Here is a 15161-nt window from a genome sequence, read left to right on the forward strand (position 1 = left end):
AACATAGGTATTTTTACACGTTATTTGATCTATAATTTGTGGCTTAACTAAAAATGAATAAGAAAATATTTAATTTTTATCGAAATCTTATGTGTTTAAGTGATTATTATAACCCAAATATCTGTTAAAAAAATACCTGACTGTCAAGATACATGATTTTTCAATAGAAACAGAGAACATATCGATATGCGCAGCGAATAATAACTCACTTTTTCTAATTTTTCAGGATGTCGAAAATAGAAATAATTCTCTAACTACACGCTATGTTTATGAATTTTCTTAGTAGTTTAATACCAATTTAATCAAAATTTTCGATATTGTGATGAAAGTTATTATAGGAAGAATAAAATCTAAATTCAAATAACTCATAATCTCAAAATGAATTTGTTGAAGTTACTGCCTTATTTGCTGAGCATAGCGATATGACGTCATCCCGAATATTTTACATGAATTATATAAATATAAATTTTTAAAAAATAAAATAATATAAAATTCACTATAAATATTTTTAATCTTTGACAATCAAAAACATTTCATCACCTTAAATGTATGATATGTTGTCTAACCTACTAAAACTCAATAATATGCTAAAATTTTTCAACTATATGTTAGCTTAATTTTTTTAAAAAAATATTGAAATAACTTTAACTGATAACTCGTTAACTTTTTGCAATTAACTTTATTCAAATAAGTCATTATATATTTATAATAAAAATCATCTATGACACATGGCATATTTCTTTTGCTATTAGGGTAATCACTAGGTAAATCATAAATGCTAACCAATAATTATAGACAAGAATTACAAGTGTTAACAATATATTTATTATAAACATCATATACTTTGTAGTTATATAAAGATTTTGGTCAATATAATTTTAGATTATTAAAGCTATATATTTTTTATAAAGATATTCAATGCCTCAACATAAAAATATAATTAAAAATTCATTATTGATAATTACAGTGTCTAAAATATACTTAGTTTATTTACTGTATTAGTAAAATTGGTAGTGGTTATTTTAATTATAATATTTAACCGAAAAATTCTTTATCTCTAATAGAGTTACAGTAGAAAATTAGTTATATTTAATTAATATTAATAGACGCTTAATTGGAGTATAAAATTTTCAGATTGTCGTTATATCTAGTAATTTTATAAGATTTTAACAAGTTGAACATAATTTCACAATATTTATGAAATCTTTGTTTGTGTTCATTCAATTAAATAAAATTGTGTCAATTATACTATTTATAATTATATTCATTGGATAATTAAATTCAATAATAATGCCGTTTGACAGTAGAGTAGATTGATCACTAATGAAATATGATTTTTTTTCACATGGTTATTAAATATGTTTTTAAATCATTGTGATATATACAGTATTATATTCAATATTAATAGAATTATTTTAGTGAACAAGATTGAAAATAATTCGCTTACGTACGTTACATTACATTGGTTTAATATCACTTAGTTTGTTGTTCCATTTATTATCTTAATAAAGAAGTATTATTGGTTTTTAGATTTATTATCTCATTATGTTATATACAAGATTTATTTTATAAATTTACATTTATTTATTGTACTAATTAGTTATGTTGTAATTTATGGTTCATGTGATATCACTGTGATCCAAAACGCAACACCCTGTAAAGCTTGCAACAGAATAAAATTGTTTATTTCAGGAACTAACCATACGGACTTTTTGTTTTTTTACAAATTCTTGGGCAACTTTGTCTTCATGTCTAGCTTCAAGCGTAAGTAGTATTGGATGACCTTAATTATAAAAAAAAAATTGTCTAATAATTATAATAATATTGTGTATTTTTATTTTATTTAAAAAAATTATAATTTATTAATGTAATTTTTTTGAAATTATATAAACAAATTATGTATTTACCTTTATTATGTTGATGCATTAATATTAGATCAACTTTATCGATTATGTTGATGTCATGTGGTAGTGGAGCCCTAACACCAGGTATAGAATTAAGCGATAAAAATGCTTCACCGGCAAAATCATTGGCCGTAATTACGTCATGGTCCATTACTGTAAACAAGATCATTGAAGATTCATGTCGACATTGGTCCAATGACACAGCGCTAATGGATAAAAAATAATTTTTTTTAAATGTTATAATATAATATAGTATAAATACAATGTATGTGTTTTATTAAATAAAATTTTACTGACAATTCAAAACACTCATCAAATAAAGGATTTAATGTTTTCTTTTTTACTTCGGTATACTGTTCAGCATTATATGGAAACATTGATTTAGGAAGTAATTCTACAATAACAAATGGATCACTATAACCTGAAAATATTTTTCAGAATTTGAATTAATGCTTAAGAAATTGTTTTGTTATTATATTATACTAACCGTTAGGATCTAATGGTATAACATCGTGAGCTTTTAATACCTCCACACATAAAGAGTCATGGTGATAATACGCTCGGACTGATAGGATGCCATAAAAAATATCGTTTACTCTCTGCTGTTCAGCAAGCCGGTCTTCATAGTACAGTTCAATTAATGTATCGGTGTCTGTTTTATGTAATTTCAATCTTTGTTTGACAGCTCGATAAACATCTAATATAAATATTTTTGTCTAATTTAGTGAGTAAAATTTACCCCATTTTATATAAATATATTATACGACTTTATAATGACAATATTAAATAAAGAATTTTAATTGCTATTACTCACTTCCAGATAAAATTTCAGGTGGTAAGCCATTTCCCCCAGCATGAAAAAAGTCTACTAAGAGTTCCAAGGCTTCATAGAGTCGTTCGTAGAATCCTGACATTTTCGTATCACCACTCCCACCATCCATCTGATGGCCTAGTTCATAGACAGTTACTTCAAACACCCCATTCAAAACTTTGTGGAAATTTTTTGGTAACAAATTAGTGTTTAGCGTTATCAAATGTCCATCTAGATACTCTTGAAGAGGACATATTGCGTCGGATGTTGGTAAAGTATCTGGTGACCAAGCCAGATGAAATATACATTTTTTTAAAGGAGCTTGCATCTAAAATAAAATTTATATATGTATAATATATAAAACTATTTATTTTATGTAAAAGTGAAAAAACTCACTCTAATTGCAATACGTCCAACAATCATCATGGAATAGCTATCATATTGATTAAATACAGGGTCTAGTAATGTTGTCACGTCAGCTCGACACTGATCTGCAGTAGCTTCACCTGTAGCTTCGACTGCAGTAACAACAGTTTCTAAGTGAAGATCGTCCGGCATAGATGCAATAGTCCGCCAAACGTATTCGAAATCATTCAATACTGCACAGATCTACAAAATTAAAATTATTCTAAAGTAAGCAAAGCTGGACAAGTTAATTAGAAATCAAGTTAATTTATAATTTATACATTACTAAGTTTTAATAGTAAACTCAATATAACTAAATATTAGATGTCTCTATAAAGTTGATAATTTTTTTTTTTAAGAAAAAATAATTTCCTATTATTGTCCGTAAAAACTACAAAAAATTTTTTTTTATAATATTACTAAAAATGCGTATGTACCAAATAGCTATGCTATTGATATCTAAGACATTTTATCTTAAATCGTATTGGACTCCGTGGGGTACAATTCATATATATTTTATTTTATTTTAAATTTCTTGGGAAAAGTTTATTTTATTTCAACGCAACACTAAATAGCCTATCAATCATAATTACTGAACACTTATTAAAAAATAAAGCTTATGTTATTTATTAAGTTAAGGTTATTCGACGAAGGATTCACGTTAAGCTACCAGTTAGTATAAAAATAGACCAACTAGTTAAGTTAAAAAATTTAACATTTAACTTTTTAATGCTTTAGTGTCAATATTTGTTACTTATAATTATACTTGTATAGAAATAGTAGTGTAAAACTGTGTTTAAATTATCGTGAATTATATTTAAAATAAAAATAGTAAATTTTAACACAATTTTGATTACTTCATCAGTTGTCTTATATGGTGATATGTCTTCATAAAATCCAGAGTCTTTCAACCTCTGCTGAACTAGTTGAGCATAAAACAAAACTGCTTCACACATTGCCTTAAATAATTATTATAATTAAGTTAATTTTGCTGTTGAAATTAATTTTATTTATGAAGTTTAAAAATATATTACGTCTAGTAATTTTAAAACAAAATTGTAGGACTGTATTAGATCGGGCCACGCAAGATGTTTCCAAAATTCCTTCATCTATAATTTTTTTTTTTCATATTAGTACATTTGTAATGAACAAACATAAAGTATCAAAAGCAATACATACATGATATAATGCTTGAACAATATCGTTACTTGACGTTGAATGCTTAACATTTAAATCTCCTTGGCAAATTGTGTTCATTTCAAGTGATTTTTTTACACGTTGTATTATTTTTATTTTGGCCAAATCTAACCATTTTTCTAAAGCTGGTTCAAACCAATGATAATAACATTGAGCGGAGAGCCCTTTGTAGTCGGATGCATTGAGATGTTCTCGGTATCTGAATGAATTACATATAGTAAAGTAAGTATATTTTGCTATCTACAAAATATAAATTTATACCTAATGAACTCTTGAACTGTCAAATATAGTTCAAATAGTGATTCTCCTGTTTCAGAATTTGTTGGAGATAGTGGTGAGTCCATTCCAAAATCGGCTCCTTTTACTTTTTTACATATTGGTGCTATTTCTTGACTCAAATCGTTGGATAACTAAAAACATTATAGATAAGAAAAAATAATTAGTAAAGTAAAATTATGAAAAATACTCAACTAAATCACTCAATATAAAATACACAAACAAGTCTAGCGCGTTATTAAATTAGATAATATTGGCTTCAACTAATTTCATTAACAATCGAGAATCCCTCGATAATGCTTAGAGCGATTTAAAACGTTACCAAATTAAGCATGATATTTATTTTATTAGCACTTATTACGAAACATAATAAAAACAATAGTAGTGTAACAAGTGTGATCTTAAGCAACACAGTAAAAATCATTGGTCGGGAAAGACTTGCAGCCCGATGGACACTACTGCAAAGGGTACTAAGATCATATTTTATACGGGTCATACTGTGTACCTCAATAATTATGTCCAAATGATTCGAAAATCCCTTTGCCAACTGAGAAAATACATAATAATATTCATTACGGGTGACTGCATTTTATTTATACCAATATCAAATTTTAAACAAATAATTGTATAAAGATTATAACATTTATTTCTTGTGTTAGAACTTACCAGTTTTTCATGTTGTTTATAAATGGCTGCATAGTAAAATACACCGTTAATGCTAAAATATATAAAGTATTAACACTATTGAAAATTAAGCTGTTTTTCAATGCATACTTTTCAAATAGTACATTGTAGTGCTCTATGCCTTTTTGAAGGTCAATTAATATAGATGTGACTAATCTTACAAATCCTTTAAGACGGCCTTCCGGATCATTATGCCCCGTCGCCATAAACTTCCTATTTTCTTCGTACCATTCAAGTGTACCCATTCGTAAAGCATTACCAATTTCACCGCGTATATCTTTATTGAATGGACAACACTTTCCATAAGCTTTCGATAAAGACAATCGACTGAGACATCTATTATAGATAGTGGTATATCAATAAAAGTGCGGGGAGATTAAATAAATGGATTATTTAAGCAAATAAAAATACAAACTTCTTGTTAACAACTTTTTTTAATATACCTTAAGATGTATTCTAATCGGTTCATTGATATATGATGATGCGGAGGAAATAGTTTACGATATTTTCGAATCAACTGTAATGAATAATCTAAAAATACATTGAACGAATCAGCAAGCCAATCTTCCTAAAACAACGTGTAAAAAAAAAAAAAAAATTAATATCGTTAAAATATTAAATATTATATATGTATATATATATATATAAACCCAGCACAGGGGGGTCACGGCACAGAGGTGACGTGGCTACTTTGGTCAAGTATAATGATATCCGACAGTGATTAAAATAACTATCATAAAAAAACGTTTCGATGCAAATCTTTAAATAGTGTTTAATTTTAAAAAAGTGGTAGATTTTTATAAAAACTACATGATCTGCTATTTCCTTATTTATATCCTGATTAAGATAATAAGTATGTCAAATGAAAGAGAGATATAAATATTATTTATTATAAAAAAATTGTATTGATCCATACAATTTTCAATAAGTTCAAGCATTATAAAGTTAAAAATGTAAAAAATAAAATCCAGAATTTTCACACAAAAATAGCATTTGGTAGCCATTTTCATCCTGAAGACAAAATGAAGTCCGAAATTTTTTTTTCCATAATAAAGTAAATTACATATGCTTTAATTTAAGATATATATAAAAGTGTCAGACTTTCCGGAAAACTTTCAAAAGTTAACTCTTTGTGAAAACGTTGTCATTTTATAGCCCCCCTGTGGGCTAGTAAAGGGTCAAATTTATAAAAAAAATATATCAAATGAAAGATAAAGATATCATGCATCTATAAAAAAAATTATATTGATTTGGTTATTTTTAAAAATGTTATGGCAGTTTTAAATAAAAAAAATTGAAAAAATGACAAAAATTAGCGATTTTTATATTTGTAATTTTTTTGGAGATTTCCCCATTTACGGGGAAATGAGAAAAATTTTCAATATTTGAGAGTAATATATTCGACTAGATACGATTTGTGATCTTTTAATGTATCATTGAAAGAAATCGGTTCCGTGAGAGCTGAGAAAAAGTGGTAACAGACACAACAAAAAAAAAAATCACATCATAGTAAAACCAATGCCGTCTCAGCTTCGCATCGAAGTTAACAAAAAATATTTATGATTGTATTGATCCATACATTTTTCAAATAGTTATAGTAATTTAAAGTTAAAAAAATAAAATATGAAATCGTAAATTTTAACACCAAAATTACATATTTTTTATCTACGGCAACCATTTTCACATAAAAGATAAGTCGTCAGGACAAATATTTTTTTTTTGAACTTATAGTACATAACATTATCTTTATTTTAACATATGTTTGAAGATCGGAGTATTCTAGGAATATTTTCAAAACTTAAGTTGAAAAAGTTAAATTTTTGTGCAGAAGTTGCAATTTTGAATCCCTCTCTGTGGGCAAGTAAAAGTTCAAATTTAAAAAAATATTATTTTGATTTATTATTTCAATAAGTTATGGAAAATTTTAGAAAAAAAAAGAAAAAAATGTCGAAATTTACCGATTTTAAAAATGGTAAATTTTTGGAAGATTTTCACTATTTATGAGAAATGAGGGCAAAATTTTCAATTTTTGATGGAAATGTCTTCAACTAGATATGATTTGTGATTGTTTGTCGTATCGTTGAGAAAAAGTAGTGACAGATACAAAAAAAATAAACACATCATGGTAAAATTAATACCTTCTCAGATTCGAATGGAAGCTAAAATAAATACTTTGCACAGTACGCGGTATAGTAGACACATCAACCAGGTTAATACCCTGCAGGGCATGACAATTTTATGAATGACGTTTTAGTTATAACATTTATAAAGAAAAATTCTGTTTAATCGCAATCAAAAAACGAAAAACAAATAATGTAACACCAATAAATGTAAAATGTCATTAAACATAATACAAATTATGATGTAAAAATAATTCTCGTTGAAAAAAATATATAAATTTTTTCAACGTTTAGTTAAAAATTCTAGCTACTAATAAAGTAATAATTTTCCAATATTAAAACTGCTTATGGTAACAAACTATGTTTCGAACTTTTTTAATGTTATATATAAAAATGTAGTAACATTAAAACGTTAAGCAATAAATTACTAACATTTTAATATTAAACATGACAAACTTATAAATTATATTTTATTTAAATTTTGAATAACGTTATAGTATATTTAAACATTAAATGAAAAAAAAATTATAATTCCACCATTCCTGATATCAAAATCACCTACTTTCTTATATCTTGATTATAAATTTTATGTTTTATAGCTGTAATACATGATTAAATACTTATTATCGTAATTATATTTAGTATGGAATTGAAATTCAATAGTTTAATATTGCAATTTTTACGGAGAAGTAAAAAAATTAAAAAGTAGTTGCATATTTTGTTAACTCTATGCCAAACATGTATCAAAATTGAAAAAAAAATGGATTTATCAAAAAAGAAATGAAAGGATCAACTAATCTGACTCTGAATAATAAAAATTTCAATAATAAAATTTAAATTGAATTTGAAATTGTGACTTATCATAAGCCATCGGTATCTAGAATATTTTTTTTGGTTACCCACTTCCCTCGAAACATTCTCAGAAAATGTTTATAATTAAAATTTAAATCTTGTTTATATTTGTATTTTTTTTTGTAAAAAGATGTGAAAATTCTACTTTTTATAAGTATGTTTCGAGTTTTAAACATCTGGGTAAGTAAAGGATCAGATTATGAAATGTCATTTACCTAATGAAACGAATATACCTAAAATATTACAATAAAAAATGATTTTGGTTCATCTATTTTTAAAAAAGTTTAACAAATTTCGAAATTTACCGATATATAAATTGAAAATTTTTAAAGAATTTTCTCTATTTATAGGGAACGATGGAAATGTTTTCATCGAGGTACAATTTGTGATGTTCTGACGTATCGCTAACAAAAAATTGTCTAATGGGAGCTAAGAAAATGAATGAGATACAGAAAAAAAAAATTATAGTTAAATTGATACTTTCTCCACTTTACATCAAAGTTATAATACGCTCTTAACGTAGTCCAAAACTATATCAATTATTTAAAAAAAATTAATGTAATATATCTGCTGGATCTAAAGTTATTTGGTTTATCAAAAAATTATCGACCCTATATTATTTTTATCATACAATATAATAACAATTTTGTATAATAAGGTACAAAAAATATATAATATTAAAAAAACTCTTGTTATAAGAACAGTGTTATAATTTAAAAAATAATAACAATGAATAATACACGTTAAAGTTCACTAAAATAATATTAATGAATTGGAATGAAATTTATAGTAGTTTGTTTTTTATTTAAGTAGAATAAAAAAGTGTTAGTCTTGAAAAAACTTCTTTCATAAATGATAACTACCCTTTTATTTGGGCGTGGTGTGGCGCGGTGGACACACTAGATGTTGACAAAATCCTAGTGTTAAGCCGCGCCTGCCGCCGTAGTGTAAGGATGGGTGACCATACGTGCGTTTTACGATGACAAAATGGTACCAGGTTCCAAGTGTAGAAGGCAACGGGAAACCCCTACACTTATCCCTTCCCTAGTAATATATCAGTTGACCTTTGGGTATCTGGTATCCAACGCCCAAAAACGCGTAGGAATTCAAAATAAAATAAAATCTCTTTTATTTATTATTACATATAAGCATAATTTAACTAAGATATTGGGCAAATTTAATATTAGCTAATATATAGTATATATGTTGTATTATAAGTGCTAAAAAACGTTAAATGTTAAATTGAATTTTTATTCGCACTTTAAAATTTAATATAAATTGATTTAATTAGTACTAACTTCTTCGCCTGTTAATTTTTGTTCGCCCCAAGCAGCTTCTAATTGGGAAAGCTGTTTCAGCAAAAATTGTGGATCTATAGATGGTATATGACTAAAAGCTAACCATTTTATTACGGCCAACTGTAGTTCAGTAACACCACTTTGTACAGCATGTTGGTGGAGAATACTCGAAGCTTCATTACAAAGTTCACCGTTCCATAAACTCTGAAAGCATAAACTAGAACGTTTACATTTAAAATTCATAAGCTTATGGTTTACTTACTGATTTAGTAAGGGACATTTCGTAGTCGGCAAATATGGTCAATAACCGTTCATGACGACGTACGTCTGTCCAGTTATCAAAATTGTTTGGTACACACGCTTGTCCGTGGTCTTCACGTGTTGATAACCATAACTTAAGACGTATACGGCCCTGTATGTTGGATCTTTGGGATCTGGCCTCTAGCTGGTACCACTTATCCATACCCGTTGACGGTACTTCCTATGAACAAGTTATTAAATATCAAAACATTATTTTGTAACTCAATTTATTATCAAGGTATCACTTACATTAATTAGTAATAATAATTATAATAAAACATTTACTTGTATAGGTATATTTATGCAACCTAAAAAATCATCCTGACTGCCAGATCTAGCACTCTGAGCGATTTGTTTGAAAAATCTTCCCAATCCCTTTACTCCTCGCACTTCATTCAATTTACTCACCGCATCAAGAACCGAAGATTCATCATCGTGGTCCCTTTTTTATTAAAAAAAATTAATTAAAACATATTTGAATTGAATTAGCAAAAAAAATTGTTTTATTTAACTAACCAAATGTCTAAGTGTAATATGTCACTTGTCACATCATCTATATCACTGAAATCATAAAAATAAACTATAGTATTATTCAGTTTTGGTAGGTTATTAATGATCTATTTATAAAAACTACTTACAACATGAAATTTTCACCCCATTTCGGATCTAAAGTCTCTCTTCGCACACTAGTTGCTTGTATGAATCTGGCTGGCACAGCTGATATACTGTCTCTATGCTCGCGACTACTATAGTTACCACCACTCGAACCACCTCCTCTTTCTTTTCTTTTAAAGCTCAATCGAAAACTAAAGATTACATTTAAAATAAACATTAAAATTATAAAAAATTACAATAAAAAACTTTAAAATTCTTTAAAAATCTTTAAAATTAACCTTAAAATTATATACATGTTTTTTAGAAAGTCAAAACTTGATAATTGTGTTTTAATTCCAAACCTGTTTATAATGGACATACATCAAAAGCAATAATATATATTTGCATAGATATTATTATATTTATTCTAATACACGCTATACATATGTGTATATAATGTTCAATAAGTAAGAAAATGGGTTTCTATTGTTCTCACAATTTGTAACAAATGACCAATTTTTCTACTTACTTCACACTCTGTATATAAAATACGCTACATTTATGTATAAGATAAATTTTATTTATACAGGGATTATAACTCCCTTTTTTAAATTATGAGCGATGCTTCAATTTTTGTGGTTCAAAAAATGAAATTGATTTGTTAACCTTAATTTTTTTGATATAAGTCGTAGTAATTCTCAATACAGAGAATATTTACTGAGTCAAAAAAATAATTTTAAAAAATACTACCCCCTCTTGAAAAATTCTGAATACCTCACTGCTAAGGAGTGTATAACTATCATCTGATAGAAAAATGGTAATAGAGCTACATATGCACATAATTATTAATATTTATATCATGAATAATTCTCTATAAAGTGTCATCCATTTTTACAGCTAGTGAAGAGTTAAACTTTATAATATAAAGAGGCCCTTTTTTAGTATTCGAAATTTAAAAGTAATTTTTAATTATGGGGAAAAAATAATACTTTTCAACGATAAATAAATGTTTCTTGATATTATCAAACACATCGTAATTGTTTTTTTAAGTAAGTAGATTCATATTATTTATTATTAATTTTTCCTTTGAACAAAGTATAAAAAAATACGTTTAACATATAAGCATGACTTCAAAAGTAAAGTCGATGCACCAAAGTAATTATGAAACTGTCAAAACAACAGCGTTAAACATATATTTTGCAATTTTCAAAGAATTTATTAAAAAAAGTAGTTTTGAGTTATAAGTTTAAATTAAATGTTTCAAATTTCAACTATGAAAAGTTTTTTTGACAATTTTACTATTTCAAAAATGTTTATCTTTAATAGATTTCGAATAATAAATATTGGTAAATTTTTTCATGATTGATTTATAAATATATATAATTATCACTAGTTTCCTCAAGTTGTTTTTTGGGGAATATATTTTTGAGTAAAATGAATAATAAAAAGCTGAATTCAAATATTTTTGGTAAATAAATTTTCCATACTAACTTGCTATATATATTTGTTATTTTTTAACGTATCAAACAGTAGAAAAGTGTTATAACGAAAAAAATATTTGGCAAACCTACCTATGATGTTTACGTAGCTTATCATGATGTTCATGTCGCCCATCTGGCAATTCTATGCCACCCTCAGATAATGTACGAGCCGTAGTCCCATGAGTTGGTCTAGGTGATAATGGTGGTTGATAAGGTAAAGAATTGTTAGCTGAAGAAGGTAAACCAGCTCCAGATTGAGGCGAAACAGTTCCTGGTTGAATACCAAGCATGCAGTAAGGATCACTAAAACCTATATATTTAAAACAAATTATAAATCATAAAAGGTCTTTTTAATCAATATACTCGACAACACATAAAAATGTTTCACAATCTAAAATAAAATAGCACAAATAATTGAATACTTAATAATGAATAAGAAATTTAAAACAATTATATTTAGAGAGTTTATTCAATAACTCTATGTTAGTTAACTTGATTGACTTAAATTAATAGCCTTAAAACAATAATAAAAATAGATGAAAGATAAATTTAGTAACTCAATTAATTATACATAATTATTATGAATGATAAAATGATAGTAAAAAGAAAATAAATAAAAGCGTTCTTTTTTAATAGATTTATTATTAAGTTATAATTTATTAATTTGAACAACAAAAATCATTTATCTTGTGTGACTAAAATGTTAATATACATATTATTATATTTAATTCTTGAAGTCACTAAAATATACGCATGCCAATCATGTAAGAACTGACAGTGAAACTATTATGTTGTATAATATAACAACTATCATGTTGTTTAAAATACGTTTATGAAGTTTTTTGCTAGTATATATTTATTGGCTCGCAGTATATATAAAACTTTGCGTCATGGTGAATCATTTAATCGCTGCCTTAGAGCTGATGTTCAACTGCGGTATTTACTTTTGGTTCCCAGATGGATAACCGTATAGGAACATTAACAGTTATACACACTTTATCCCCTTACTGGATCACTCCAACCTAATGAGGTTGCGTCAGGTCTACGGCAGATCTGACTGTTTGTTAAACCGTAAGGTAGAGTTGACCCTAAATAGTTGGGACACAAACTATGAATATAACGATGAGAGTTAATTAGATGTGAATTACATTATAAAAAAACCTGAAACTATATAATACATCAATAATGATCGATATAGGTTATTATCATACGTAGGTCATAGTGTGTAATTTTAATTTGACTATGTTAATACGATTTTTCCATGATTCTTTGATAAAACTGAATGCTAATTAATTTCATATTAAACAACTTGTTTTATAAATCAATTTTCAATTTACTATTGAGTGTTATTGAGAATTCGTTGCTTAAATATAATCCGTGTAAAATAATGTTTATATAAACGTAAAAAAGTTTAAAAGAATTACATCACACGTGTTATGTTAAGTAAAGAAAGAAAATAGTAAGTATACAACTTGTGAAAAAAATCAGCTTTCTACAATAAAATATAAATCTTAAAAGTTTTTTCCATTAAACGTCAACTTTGTTTAAGGGTTCACCTTTTTATACTCTTGAGACTCGTCTCTGATAAGATATACTCTGTACTTAAATATAACAATCTGCTGGGTTTTTTAGGTTTCAAAAATATCTTATTATTAATCGATATTATCCTTAACAAAATACATTTCAAATGTGTTACAGTGATTTTCATAAATTTCAGTTAATTCAATATAAATATTAACGATTAAATGAATATATTGTATTGTTTAATTATAAATATAATAATATAATAATAATTATATTTTTTAAGTATAAAATAATTTAAAATTCAAAACCGTTAACTTTTACTAAAAAACTAATAAACTATTTCATACTTAAAGAAAAATAATTAATCAAAATTAAGTATTTCCAATGAAAATTCAATTCCCAATCATATAAATCTCATGGTAATTTTATATGAAGTTTTGAATTTATTTATAATTATTAAGAAATATTAATCATAATTTTTCCGGCGACAGACTAACCACCAGTCCCAGAGTATCAATTGTTAAGAACCTTCTCATTTAGGGAGGCTGCAATGTCTTTTAAAGGGCTTATAAAGTGTTAGAAAAATATTCATAATTTATTTTTTTAGAAACCTAAAAATATTTAAAGATCTATAAAACATATATTTCTTGTAATATCTATAGAAATTTAAATTAATTTTTGTTTATAATTTGAAATAAACGATTTATTATTAAGATTTTGCTGTTCTAGTTTTAATAATATTCATAGAGTTTTATGTTGTTATAGTAAATGTTAACTGTAGATTCACTATTATGTATAGTTAAATAAATTTATTACTTTGATACATAGCCAGATCACATATTATGTTGTGTAAATAAAGTTGTTATATTATATTAATATAAGGCAATAATAATAATTTAATATTTAAATGAGTTATAATCTAAAATATTATTCAATAATAAATATATAAAGTGCATTTCTCGAGTTTTTAATTAATAAATAAAATTTTTAAATGAAAATTAATTCCGAATGCTTGAAAAATTTAACTTTGTGAAATGAAAATTACATACAACACATTACTTTGTTACAAGAGTTATTATTCAGTTTTATCATTTTTCACACAAATAATTTTAGTACATTGCTCTTACCATATACAAATAAAAGTTACATTTACATTTAATATATATTTCATTAAAATAATTTAATAATACTACCAAATAATTTTAACCAAGGTATAAAGATAAGAGAAAATATTTATATTAAAGTATCAAAAGCTTTGTAAATATTATGTTTTAAAATATCCTTAAGTATAAGTTTTAGATAAGTTATTACTATTTAAACGTCTATTAAGGTTAATATTGTTTATTTAATTGAATTGCATGTCATAATTATATATATATTTTTAAATCAATAATCATACTATAAGCAATATAGCCTAAGAATTTATACTAAATATTAGTTTCTTTTTTAATTGAATACACTAGAAGAGTTTAAATGCATCTTGCAATGTTTTTAGAAGAAAAAAAATACAATTACTTTACTTTATTTCACCCCAAATCTATGTAAATAATATTATGAAATTAATTAATTAATTAATAAAATACTAAAATGTGCCGATAAAAATAAGTGAAAAATAAAATAGTAAGATATTACACCTCAGTTAATTTATACAGAATGGGAAAAGTTAATCTTTTGTTCTACACAGTTTGGTATTTTAGTAAAAACCCATTTCCTAT

General features: G+C 25.7%; 1 protein-coding gene across 6 annotated transcripts in view; it reads right to left on the reverse strand.

Moving 5' to 3' along the window:
* Window positions 1–860: 860 nt before the first annotated feature.
* LOC126904245 (BAI1-associated protein 3) overlaps window positions 861–15161 on the reverse strand; it is an 84407-nt gene continuing 70106 nt past the window's right edge. For 3 of the 6 annotated variants that reach the window (XM_050683076.1, XM_050683098.1, XM_050683087.1), the window contains exons 8-27: window positions 12013–12232; window positions 10486–10653; window positions 10364–10408; window positions 10133–10289; window positions 9810–10028; window positions 9548–9751; window positions 5721–5845; window positions 5368–5613; window positions 5260–5311; window positions 5099–5140; window positions 4579–4727; window positions 4300–4516; window positions 4155–4229; window positions 3978–4079; window positions 3112–3324; window positions 2719–3043; window positions 2392–2601; window positions 2202–2325; window positions 1908–2110; window positions 862–1783 (exon numbers count right to left, since the gene is read on the reverse strand). In XM_050683076.1, the coding sequence (XP_050539033.1) occupies window positions 1689–1783; window positions 1908–2110; window positions 2202–2325; window positions 2392–2601; window positions 2719–3043; window positions 3112–3324; window positions 3978–4079; window positions 4155–4229; window positions 4300–4516; window positions 4579–4727; window positions 5099–5140; window positions 5260–5311; window positions 5368–5613; window positions 5721–5845; window positions 9548–9751; window positions 9810–10028; window positions 10133–10289; window positions 10364–10408; window positions 10486–10653; window positions 12013–12232 (3191 nt within the window). In that variant the 3' untranslated portion in view covers window positions 862–1688. Of the gene's footprint in view, window positions 1784–1907; window positions 2111–2201; window positions 2326–2391; window positions 2602–2718; window positions 3044–3111; window positions 3325–3977; window positions 4080–4154; window positions 4230–4299; window positions 4517–4578; window positions 4728–5098; window positions 5141–5259; window positions 5312–5367; window positions 5614–5720; window positions 5846–9547; window positions 9752–9809; window positions 10029–10132; window positions 10290–10363; window positions 10409–10485; window positions 10654–12012; window positions 12233–15161 lie in introns of all 6 variants that reach the window. The other 3 variants (XM_050683110.1, XM_050683127.1, XM_050683120.1) reach the window with 3 other exon arrangements.

This window comes from Daktulosphaira vitifoliae, unplaced genomic scaffold (genome assembly GCF_025091365.1).
Source record: "Daktulosphaira vitifoliae isolate Bord-2020 unplaced genomic scaffold, ASM2509136v1 Scaffold_1, whole genome shotgun sequence".
NCBI lineage: Eukaryota > Metazoa > Arthropoda > Insecta > Hemiptera > Phylloxeridae > Daktulosphaira > Daktulosphaira vitifoliae.